The sequence below is a fragment of the Prionailurus bengalensis genome, chromosome D2 (genome assembly GCF_016509475.1).
Source record: "Prionailurus bengalensis isolate Pbe53 chromosome D2, Fcat_Pben_1.1_paternal_pri, whole genome shotgun sequence".
In the NCBI taxonomy this organism is placed as follows: Eukaryota; Metazoa; Chordata; class Mammalia; order Carnivora; family Felidae; genus Prionailurus; species Prionailurus bengalensis.
In genome coordinates, this window is record NC_057351.1 from 64,242,208 (window position 1) to 64,254,917 (window position 12,710).

The following is a 12,710-nucleotide window of genomic DNA, read 5'->3' on the forward strand; positions in this document are numbered from 1 at the left end:
CCTACTGGGGTCAAATTTATATGCGAGGTTTCAGAAGAAAAAAAAAAGGCTTCTTTTCAGCAGCTGAGTCAAATTAGCCATAGAGGTGAGCGTTTCCTTCCCCTGCTGGGCACGTAGCAGGGCTGGGGTCAGGAGAGGTATCTTCCCTGGGCCTGTGCAAAATTAGGTCTCCAGTGAGAGCCAACATTAAGCTCTGGGGTAGAAACAGATTTGTATTGGAATAAGTTGCACTATATTTGAAGAGCAAAGCCCCCCAAGTGCAGGAAAACAACTCTGCTGGAGGAAGATGAAGGGTTCTAGTCCCACCAACTCATCCCTGCGCCCCCTGGGGAGGCCTGAGGCTGGCTGCCTGCACGGACATCTGGAAGCCAGTTTGAATCTCTGAGAATGGAGTCAGTTCAAAACGGAGCTTGCAGCCTAGTATGAGAAGAACACAATTCCCGTGGGCACGGGGAGGCCTTGGATCTGGCCTCTGGTGAAGCCGCTGAATGAGGCGGGGAAACCACCTCCTGTGTGTCCTCCTCATTTTTTTCTGGAAAATGAAGGGCTTACAGTAAGTGAGGTTTATGGTCTCTATGGAGTTTAAAGGTGCTGCTGACTTCTGGTCACAGGCCATGGTTTTTCACAGGGAAAACATAAAGGGTAAAGCTGTGGCTACGTCTGATTCAGGGTGAGAAGGCCATTTGGGGGCTGGGTTGTAGTAAGTATTTGTTGCTTCGGACTCTCTGTTATCCATTGGCTTTTTTTTTTTCTTTCTGTGGACTGTTTTCTGCCCTCTCTTGGACCATGTGGTTACAAGGAGACTGATTTCATCACCTCTTTTTCCATTCCCACCACTGGGAAGGCTTGGTCAATAATACTCCATTCTGGGACATCTGTAAGAACTTCTATGAAAGACAGTTCATTTTCCCTGCTAGGTGGTGACAGTTAAATAGCTCAGGTTGCTGCAAAGGGTCTTTGCAAAGGCAAATCTCACTGGAGAAGAAGGCCAATGTGGAGGAAGATAAGGGGTAGGGGTGGTGCGGTGAGAGACAGACAGAGAGACAAAGGCAACAAACTGTTGAGATGACTGGTGTACTAAGAGCCTGCTCTCCCCGAAACGAGGACTACCCTAGACCCTTGAGTTACAGAAGCCATTTCATTTCCTCTTTTCCCTTCAGCCAGTGTGAGCTGAGCTGCCATTAGATGCCGCGTGGAAGGCTGACCCACCTCTGTGTTGTTTCCATACCACCATACGTAAGTGAGGGTGCCCACTTGGCTGGGCCACAGCACTGCAGTTGCGTTGACCTCTTTGTTCTTCGTGGTGACAAAGGGAAGAGACAGGTGTACATGCTCCAGGGGACCTGAGGCACAAGAGAAAAGACGAGTCATGGAGAAGGAAGAACTTTCTTTGCTTCACCTTTCCCTGCTCTGAAGAGAATATGTATTAGTTCTGGAAGTCTCCAAAACGTGACAGTCCTATTCCCTGAGGAAAGTGCCATGGGTTGCCCCTGCTTTGGAGAAAAATATATATCGTGACCCATTGTATCTCAATATTTTCCACTTACTGGTCTTTCTTCCAGGCCTAAAACCTGAGTTATGTATGTGTAAAACTTTAGAAATTTACAAGTAATGTATGAAGTCCTTAAAAGAAGAGCCATGATACGAGACTTCACAGGAAGATGCAAAGTCTTTCCAAGAGGTCATATCTGTGGCGGTAAACAGGATGAAGGAAACCTCATGGAGTCCAGGTGGGTGGCAGGGGGATCTGGTGGTGGTGGTGACTTCACAAATCCCCAAACCACTTTAGATGTGATGATTCTCTACTCTTTGTTGGATTTTAAAGATCTGTGTATGTGCAGACACATATGTGTGTGTGTGTGTGTGTGTCACTGCCCGAGCATATGTAACACCACCTGTTTGGTGTTAAGGTCAGCTTGTCTAGGACAAAGCGTGCATGAGCAGGTAGAGACAGCCCCGTGGTTCTCAGGTTCTCAGGATGTGCTCAACTGAAGAAAAAAATGGGGGGGGGGGACGATTCTAACTACGGACGCCCGCTAGATGGACAATATCATCCACATCCTGACCTTCAACTAATAAAGTTCATGCTTAGAACTCAAAAATCACCGACTTGACTCTGGACTCCATTAGGAGCCAAATGTTCCTAAGAAATTCATCATTTCCTACACGCCCCCCACCCCTTCTGTAATTTCCATATCTTAATGAAAAAAAAAAACAACAATGTATATCCAGGGCACCAACCCAGAAGCATAAAGTCAATGTAGATTCCTTATTCCTTGCCACTCATTCTATGTTAGAAACCACGGATCTGGTTTCATAAATACCTTTCAGTTAGAGTTCCTCTCACCATCCCCAATCCTTCCCTGGCTCATACACCTGGACTGTCACGCTCCGTACAGATCTTCTGGCTTCCAGCCTGCTCCCATGCTAATCCACCCTCCTGCTCTGTGTGTTCACTGCCTGCCTGCCTCAGTAATAGACAAGCTGCACCAAGTGCCACGGTGCCCAGAACAAAACATATGCTCCAGGGTGAAGGTAGAGCAAGTGTAAAGATCCTGAGGAATAACTGGATCTCCATGTTTGTGGAATAGCAAGAAAGTTCAAGTGGCTGCAGTGAGAGGTGGAGGGAAAGAGTGGAAGCCATTGAGACCTAAGAGGTATTTGTACATATAGCATGTCAGTCCGTGGGCTCTGAACTATGCATATGTGGGTTGTATGAGTTCATTCTTGCATGTATACAATTTATATGTTCATACAATGTATGCCAATGACTACGTACTTCTCACCCTACAAACTGTTGTGAGAGTGATTTTTCTAGAAAGCCAAGTTGATCTTGCTTACTCACTTGTTCAAAACTAAATTTCACACTCCCTAATTATAATGATGATGATAGTTAAGACCTACTGATCTAACATTTGTGAGACAGAGAACACAGGCTGAAAACTTTTGGAAGGTAAGAGTCTTTCCTATTTACCTTTAACATAAAGGCTAGCATAGTTCCTGAGATGTAGCAGATAATCGAGTGTTTTGCTGGGTAAATAAACAGACTGCAATTTCTTGTTTCTGCTTTTGTCTATGCTTCTCTCTCTTTATAGAATTAGAGTCTTGGTGACCAGAATACAGGCAAGAATTGATTTCCTGGTTTATAAGCCATATGATAAGAAGTAGTTGTTCATAAGTCAGAACGGTTCAAAACAATAATAAAAGGGCAGCATTCACTGAGTGATAACTATGTACTACGTATTCTGCTAATGACCCTTTTGAGTCTCATTTGCTCCTCTCCACAGCCTTATGGAGTAGGTGATACTATCACGTCTGCTTAGAGATGAACCAACAGAGGAAAGTGACTTTCCCAAGGTCACGCAGCCAGGAAACATCCATTCTGGGGTGTGGACCAAAGAAGTTTGATCTTAGAGCTCGTGCTCTAGCCAGCTGACAAATGCTCAAAAGACCTTTCCCTTTTTAACAAATTAGCTATTAAGAGTCAGCATCCACTGGTTACTTAAATACATTCCAGGCACTGGCAAATGCACTTTATACATGTTCTCCAGCAGGCTAGGCCTTGTTCTGCCCTGAGGCCTTGGCTTAGACACCCCTCTTGAGGCACCTGCCAGTCTTCAAGTCTCAGTTCCAGGAACCACTCTTCTGGAATGCTCTTCCTGACTCCCCTGATCTGAGTTAAATGACTCAGCTAGAAGACAAGGACTAGATGAGCTTTGTTAGACATGCCAGTTCCATTCTAACGGGGTTCATTGTCTTTGTCTCTCTCACATATGAGTACTTAATATATTTTATTTTTTTAATTTTTTAAAACATTTTTTTAAATGTTTGTTTATTTTTGAGACAGAGAGAGACAGAGCATGAACGGGGGAGGGTCAGAGACAGGGAGACACAGAATCTGAAACAGGCTCCAGGCTCTGAGCTGTCAGCACAGAGCCCGACGCGGGGCTTGAACTCACTGACCGCGAGATCATGACCCGAGCCGAAGTCGGCCGCTCAACCGACTGAGCCACCCAGGTGCCCCATTAATATATTTTTAAAGTCAGAATATCAAAGTGAGGATGGTGCCTGTGTCCTCTTAATGGCAACAGTTGAATCTTCTTAGTGAAAAATGGTCACTAATTCATTCAATAGTTTTAGAGTGCTGCCATATGTCAGACATTATTCTAGGTGCTGGGGACACCTGGTACTTGGTGGGGCTTATGTATTATTGAGGGAGGCAGGCACTGAACACACAAAGCAGGGGTACGTGATAGAGTGCTAGTTTTGTGTCTCAGAAGAAATGACATTGGAGCAGTGACCTGAATAAAGTGAAGGCGTGCACTATTTGTGATGCATCGGGGTGAGGGTAGAGCAAGTGCAAAATCTTGAGGAGGAAGTTTGCTCGCCATGTTTGGGGACTAGCAAGAAAGCCCAAGTGGCTGCAGGGGAGAAATGGAGGGAAAGAGTGGAAGCCAAGGAGACCTAGGATTCAGGACACATAGCATGTTGGCTTGTAGGCCATGAAGTACGCATATGTGTGCATGGGTTCATTCAAATGTGTGCAATTTACCTTTCATATTCCCACCTTGTCCTCTTGTATTCATTTACTTTTTGTGCATTTGACATACCTAGTTTCTGCTGCCCCAAACCTAGCTTTTAAGCATCTCTTCTATGTACAGAGGGTGCAGTCTGAGCTAGGGGAGCTGTGGAAGAGAAACTCCAGTCCCTGGAGGCCCCCAGCTGGCTGGCTGCGCTCAATCCAGAGCTGAACAGGCTGGCAGAGGTAGCTCCATGACAAACGTGCCTGTGGTGCCGAAGAAGGGCGGCAGGTGGCGCTGCATCACTCCATATGAATCTTTGCTGCAAGGTGGTTGAGGGAAATGGGAAATTACTTGTGTGAATCGGGTTTCCCTTCTCTTTTCTTGTTTAGTCCTAATGTGCTGCAGGAAGCAGCTGACGCCTGTGAAGCTGGACATCGTGCAAGCACGTCTGTGTGTGTGTGTGTGTGTGTGTGTACACGTGCAATCACACACACAATGATCATTTGGGACTGACTCTACCATTTGTCCTGGAGACCTCTGACTGTAGAATTGAATATTGTGTATGCATTACATTGATGTTTGTCTGAAATGTAAAAAATGCTCTAGGAGAAACTAAAGTAGTTCAAAGTATAAAGATGAAATCCTAAAACAGAGTCCCTTAAACTGCAATGTGCATATGGATTATACTAATCTGTTCAAGGCAGATTATGGGCACGTTTCTAGAAATTCCAATACAGCAGGTCTGGAATGAACACTGCACTATTATCAGGCAGTTCTGGGGTGGGTGACTCATTCAACCACGCTTTACAAAACTCAAGTCTAACATTTGCTGGCCAAGATAACAATCATGTGAAAAGTTGTGAAACTACATAGGTTTTCAACAAACTGATCACCCTAAGGTAAGAGCAGAAAGGCATCTGTAAATGGTACCTATGTTAGGAGGTAATTGCAGAGAGATCCAGAAAGGACTACAAAATCTGGCTCAACTACTTATTTTTAACCTTTCATTCTGCTAATATGCACAGTATTGGGTGACTTTTTTCCTGCAAGTCTGGTTGAGATGGGGCAGCTTTCCGAGCAGAAATGTGCGTGTCCTCTAAATTCTACCTGCTCCCACCAGCTGAGGCCAACACTGGCTGCACCACCACGTGTCCCGTTAGTTTGCAAACTAGCAGAGCACAGTAAATACTATCCCCAAGAACTTTCTGTCAGGCTACCACAGATTACCCATCCTCCCAGTGGGAATGGCTCACCCACTCCTGGAAACTTTACAGCAGGCACATCCTCTCCACTTATTTCTGATGACTTCTGCAAACCCGTATTAAAAACTAAAACAAGAACAAAACCAAAACTCTCTGATTTGGAATCAAATCACCTTTCCGACTTGGAGGGTAGAGAGAATGTTTCTTCAAGACAGGAAATGGGGGAGAATTCTGGGCAAAGGGGAGGGTGTTAGTGAGAGAAGCGGAGGATAGGCTTGGCGAAATGACCTAAGGGTTGCTGCTCAGAACCCACTAAGTAGAAACGCACGTGCTACTTTGTGATGATGGGAAATCAAGCTTTGCTAGTTGACAGGTCACAGCATATTTTGCTTGAAAGAACCTTTGAGAAACAAGATGTGCGTTCCTCACATGACAGCAGAAAATCTAGGCTCAGAGAAATGGAGTGACTTGGCCAGGAGTTTGGGCCAACTCCCAACTCAGTCCAGTGTTTGGGTTTTGTTTTTTCTACAAAGACCACCCCCAGCCCTGCCCCCATACCCTGGTACTGTGGCTGAAAATGGCCAAGAGACCCTTCAGGTTTGAGATTTGGAGGAATGTTAATCAATTACGGTCTTGTTCTGACTTCGTCTTAGTATACAATGGTGTCAAAGCACTTCTCCCATCTTCGTTTGCTCCATCTGCAAGAAAGGGCCGATGTTGCCTGTCATGGTACAAGTGTCAGGAGAAGCAAAGGAGGGCATGTGCCTTTGCACGGTGACATGAACTTTAGGAGAGAAGTGGTGACGTGAGCAAATATGTCAGACCTGCCAAAACTGCTTATGACGGGGGTTTTAGATGTATGTGAGTTAAAGAAAGTTTAGAAAAATCCTGTTTTGATGCAGTTAGTAAAAAAGAGTTCATTCTTATCCCCAAGGCCAGGCTTAGAAAGGGTTCCATTACATGAAGTATGCTTATCCAACCACTTAACTCAAGATAAGCCTAACAAAATTGTGATCAGAACATAAAACTTTCCAGGGGCGCCTGGGTGGCTCAGTCAGTTAAGCATCCAACTTCAGCTCAGGTCATGGTCTTGTGATTTGTGAATTCGAGCCCCCCGTGGGGCTCTGTGTTGACAGCTCAGAGCCTGGAGCCTGCTTCAGATTCTGTGTCTCCTTCTCTCTCTGCCCTGCCCCAACTTGTGCTATGTCTCTCTCTATCAAAAATAAATAAATGTAAAAAACAAAAAATTTAAAAAAAAAGAACACAAAATTTTCCACTACTAACCATCTGCCATTAAGGTGAAAGTCAAAGTACTGAGCCACTCACTCAACTAGGCTAATGCGAAAAAAAAAAAAAAAGCCACTGAACAAAGCAGTACATTTCTTTTAGAAGCCATGGCTTCAGCAACCTTTAATCTCTGTGCTGTTTTCCTTCCCAGGGTTGAGTAAGGTTGGGAGAAAACCAGGTTAGGGAGCCAGCTCTCAGAGGATCTGATCATGTTTAAGGGGTGAGGAAGAATCCATAGGGTGACCAAGAGACCAAGGTGTGGATGATCTATGGGAGACCCTGAGAAACTGCGACACAAAGCTAGTGCTGAACTTGAACTCGGTATTTACACATGGTTAGCATGTGGTAGATGTTTCATACACAGGCGAGATATGGAATAAAATCACTGTAATTTTTCAGGAGAGCCTGAATGGCTGTAAGGATAAAATCCCCCTTACAGAATAAGCCATGGAAAAACGACAGGTTGCTAGGTAGGTGGCCATTCTCAGCAAAGGTACCAGCATTTGTGTGGCAAGTTAGTTTTGCTACTAATAACCAATGTTGGTGAGGTACTTCTGAGAGATTTTCTGATTATTCCTTAGTAAGAAAGATTATTTCTTAGCAAGAGACAACTCCAGAAAGTCCATACAGGACAGCCTGGGGTGGGGCAGTCATGGAGTCAGCAGGAAGGGAGCCTATGGAAGGCACCTTGAACCTATGTAGTGGTACAGCAAGGAGTTCATGTTCCTTCGGGACAATCTGTGAAGGAGTGGAGGGGATAAGGGTTGGTGGAGACAAGCTGCATCACTGACAAGACTGACCTCAGTGATCAAGAGCTGGCACTCCTGAGTCTGCAGCCTGGCTTTGCCAGATAGTAGGTCTACAAATGCATTATTCAAATTCCCTGACACCCACAGCCCTTTGTAAGTAGGGTTTCTAATAGTGCCTACTTCCTCAGGTCATTTTGAGACGTGAGATCATACATGCAAAGAGCTTGCTTAGCACAAAAGTGGGCACATAGTAATTGCTTCAGAAACTTTAGCTGAAAAGAGGCAGGAGGAGTGGGCACACTGGGAATCTTGTACAACTTTGCTTCAACCCAAAGGAAGGAGGATGCGTTTCTTCAAAGCCCTTTTGTCATGAGTGTACAGGAGAGAAAGCTCAAGAATTACTGGTACTGCTGAAATCCTCAGTAATTAACAATCACTTGGGGAATCCCTGGATACTCTTGTCCTCCCACTAGACCAAAGAAGCTTAAGAAAAAAAGATTCGAGTTGGTATGTTCTATACTCAGTTTAGTTTCATGGGCCAGGGGCAGGTGGGAGGCATGGGATACTGCCTGGCCTTAATATTCTTCGCTTAGAATTTGGAATTAGTTTGGACCAGGCTGTCCATAAAAGGAGCTTTCATTTTAGGAGGCCAGTGCCTTCTCCATTAGGCCACCAGGGCTTCACATAGCTACCTCCATTCTAAAGCAAAGCATTCTGTAGCAATCTAAAGATGTCCTAAGCCTGTTTGGGGATGCCCCCACCCCTGCCACAAGGGGCCTTCATGGCGCACGTTTGTACTACATGCAGCTTAGCAGCAGTCATGATGTCATCAGACTTAACACATCTTTAGATTCCTCCGTGGGGCAAGCGCTTCGACACCTCTTGGAACTGCTTCGTAATGCAGCTTCCACAACACTGTTTACACTCTTTCCCTCTCTTGACACCAACTTCTCTCTAGCACCGAATCATCACGGATAAAAGTCCAGGAAATACACTTTCAAAACAGGAGCACGAGTCTAAAAGAGTTATCAACAGTGAGGTGTATCATGGGAAGAGAAGAATAATGAGATGGGGAGAAATTCCATCACTAGTGCTAATTCTCAATGCAGTAGACTGAGCCATACATGGGAGTTGTTTTCAAACGTTTCTCGCTTAAAAAAAAAAAAAAGACAAATCCATATTCAGTCAAATAGCTCAGCAAATTGCTTAGGCCCAGCCGTAGACACAGGTGTTTGATCTCAGAAGCATCTGGAAGAGGCACAGGAAGTGCCATGAGACCAATTTCAGGCAACGCAAATTCTAGGATTCTTCAAACTCTGTCCCCTGTTTTTATTTTCTCCCCATTTGGCTCTCTTATTCTCCTCTCCCCTGCTACTCAAAGATAACTTGTGAGCTGCTTCTAGATACGACATTTGGGGTTATATTTTAAAAGGACACGGCATTTAAAATATGTCATAAACCAACAACAGTAATAACATACAAGTTACATGTAAGTACAGGACGGCGCTGTCCGACCCCAGACCGTTGTCCACCTGCACCGTCACTCGGAAAATGCCCACGTTGTGATAGACATGTTTGATGCCATCTTCCATGGAGCTGAGGTTGACGTAAGACACTGCCACGCCATCACCAAAGTCCACTTGGATGAGTGTCCTCTGGACGTCACCCTGAAAAACAGCCCAACATCAGGAAAGGGGAGTTGGTACTTGCTGCCTCCACTCTACGGGCTTCTCCTGGTTCCTGGCTCCGGGAAAATGGCAGACTCTGGCTCCCTCCTACAGCTGGGAGCATCTGTCTGTGTTTGACAGAATCCCTGTGACATCCCCTAGCAGACAGGAGCTTACCAAGATGGACGGTCTCCAAATTTGAAGGGCACTGATGACCGAAAGTTTCAAGGTTTGGAAAAATTCAGTGTTCGTTAATCAGCTCTAATTTGATATTCAATTTCTCAGAGGGATTTGTTTATGCTCTTAGCATCCACGTGAATAAAAGGTATACACACACAGCTTTAAAAATTCAGCCTACCCCACATGGTCACAGACCTTTCCCATGTGTTCGGAACCCCTGGGCCCCTTATTTCTGGTTCCCTAACCATATAAGGAGAAGCATAAAAGACATCTTGCCTCGCACCTGATATGGCATTGGACTCAGCCCTATTATTAAGATAATAAAGGTTAATGCTTTCATACTTCAGCATTTTGTGCTATCAGAATGATAACATTTTATTCTTCACAGAATCTTAGTTGGGAGAGAAAAAAACAGGCCAATATTTGTCCATTTTACAGGTGGGGAAGCTGAACGTTTTAATTATTTGTTCAAGGTTAACATGGCTAATTAGCAGCAGACCTGGATTTGAGCCCATCTCCCTGGATTTGCATCTCATTCATTACAGGTGGGTAGAACACTGATGGCTCCCTGTGCTTGGATCCCAGTGTGCCAGTAACAGGCTGCATGACTTTATGCATTCAGCCTCCTTGGGTGTCCATTACCTCATCTATGAAATGGGCATAAGAATACCTTACTTTCTTAACTTGAAAGGTTGTTCTAAGACATGTGAGTTAATCAGTCATCTGTAAAACTCTGCTTCAAAATAAATTACTGTCAAAACAACGCAGCTGTAAAGGACCTGCCATAACCCTTTTTACAGCTGGATTGGAATCCTATCATTCTAATATTCCCACCGGTAGGCCAGGAGAGGGAGGATCAGGTCTGCTTTATGAAATCCGGGACCTGTAAGAAAATTGCCTTTGGAATAACAGCAGAGATTATTTAGGAACAAAGTTGCTTAGACCTTAACCACAAAAAACAGCTTCCTTCCCATGCAGCCCATCCTTTATCAAGTTTCAAGTTTTCTGTTTTCTTAGCGTTTCCCATTTTAACTGGGAGAAAAAAAACCTAAAAACAAACAAACAAACACCTTTTAAATAAAAAAAATATTTTCGATTAAGTAAGGTTCATCTGGTATCATATTTTTTTTGAAAAGGCCAAGTTTAAAATGCTGACATTTATTTATTTATTTATTTTTATTAAAAAAAATTTTTTTTTTCAACGTTTATTTATTTTTGGGACAGAGAGAGACAGAGCATGAACGGGGGAGGGGCAGAGAGAGAGGGAGACACAGAATCGGAAACTGGCTCCAGGCTCTGAGCCATCAGCCCAGAGCCTGACGCAGGGCTCAAACTCCCGGACCGCGAGATCGTGACCTGGCTGAAGTCGGACGCTTAACCGACTGCGCCACCCAGGCGCCCCTAAAATGCTGACATTTAAAAGGCTAATTCACAAGGAAAGGAAAAGCCGTTCAAATCCTATGAATCTCCATGACCTACTGTTCTGTTCTATGCCCAGCCAAGCACTGTGTGGGGGGCACACTAGCTAACTCTCAGTAGGGCATGGGCAAGAACTCTCCCCTAGGGTGGGAGAAAGAAACTCCATTCAGAACTACAAGACAGATTAGCCACAAGCCCAGACATGGTGCAGTTACCTGAATTCCCTTCACTAATAAATATAAATGTCAACCATTCTTGCTGACTTGTCCTTCATTTGCACAAATCAGACTGATCAATTTCTCATGCTGTTTCTGCTCATTTCTCTCATGTTTTCTGGATTTTCAACAGAGTTGCTGCCAGACAACCATAGGTATGGGCACAGAAGAAGAAACCACCTTAAGATCTCACATCATTTGGGACAAGTGTCCCGGGAATTATTAGGAATAGCTAGGGTTAACTGGGTTAACCGAGGAACAAGACAGGCAATATAATTTCTGAGAGGGCGAGAGGGAGCTAGCAGGAGAGCTCAAGCAAACTAGTGCGCAGGCACTTGAGTAGGAGGGAGGGGCAGGAAGGGAGAAAAGGAGAGACTGAGAGGGACAGTGAGGGAGGGGGAGAGAGAGGGGAAGGGGTGAGAGGGAGGGAGGGAAGGAGGGAGCCAGGGGGGGAGGGAGGGAGTTTGAGACAGAGACTGAGAAAGAAAGAGAAGTTTAGGAGCACCTGGGTGGCCAGTCAATTAAGCATCAGACTTTTTTTTTTTTAAATGTTTATTTATTTTTGAGAGAGAGAGTGAGACAGAGTGTGAGCAGGGGAGGGCCAGAGAGAGAGGGAGACACAGAATCGGAAACAGGCTTCAGGCTCTGAGCTGTCAGCACAGAGCCCAATATGGGGCCTGAACTCCAGAGCTGCGAGATCATGACCTGAGCTGAAGTTGGACACTTAACCCACTGAGTCAGTCAGGCGTCCCAAGTGTCCAACTCTTGATATCAGCTTAGATCATGATCTTGCGATCAGGAGATCGGCCCCCCATGTGGGAGCATGGAGCCTGCTTAGATTTTTCTCTCTCTCCCTCCCTCCCTCCCTCCCTGCCCCTCCCCCACTCACAAGCTCTCTCTCTCTCTCTCTCTCTCTCTCTCTCTCTCAAATAAACATTTAAAAATGTTAAAAAAAAAAGAGAAAGTGAGCTAAAGGGTTGGTTCTTTGTGGAGACAGAATGGACATCAGGTAACAGTCACCATTTGCAAGAACACAGAGGGGAGATTCACAGCTCAGCTGATTCTACCTTAGCCCCCATGCAACTGGGAAAAGTACAACCTTGGCTGCCCCTGCTGGAGTCCACCTGCCTTGCCCTTCCTGTCTGGTATTCACCGCTCTGCTTTTGTGGGCCTGGATTTAAACCTCTTTCAGCACTTAAAACTCTTCCCAAGTTCTGTCTGGGTGACTACTGTCTGTCATGTTAGCCTTCTGGCCTGACAGCATTCTTAATTATCCAGTCACGACAATGCTCCCCATGCATTTAATAGACGAAAGAAGAGAGCCATGGTGTTGGGTCTAATGTATCAGCAGGGCTGACTTCACAGGGGAATCATGCTTTTAGGGTATTAGGTCAGGTATTAGGAAGATCTTTCTCTCTCTCTCTCCCTCCCTCCCTCTGACACGAGTGCAGGCCCCCGGGCTTGGTAC

The 12,710-nt window shown here is 45.2% G+C and overlaps 1 protein-coding gene across 5 annotated transcripts in view; it reads right to left on the reverse strand.

The window, feature by feature from the left end:
- The window catches only part of SORCS1 (sortilin related VPS10 domain containing receptor 1), a 518,222-nt gene that overhangs the window by 44,104 nt on the left and 461,408 nt on the right, over positions 1 to 12,710 (reverse strand). For all 5 annotated transcript variants that reach the window (XM_043597466.1, XM_043597465.1, XM_043597464.1 and 2 more), the window contains exons 19-20: positions 9,242 to 9,428; positions 1,210 to 1,343 (exon numbers count right to left, since the gene is read on the reverse strand). In XM_043597466.1, the coding sequence (XP_043453401.1) occupies positions 1,210 to 1,343; positions 9,242 to 9,428 (321 nt within the window). The remainder of the gene's footprint in view (positions 1 to 1,209; positions 1,344 to 9,241; positions 9,429 to 12,710) is intronic.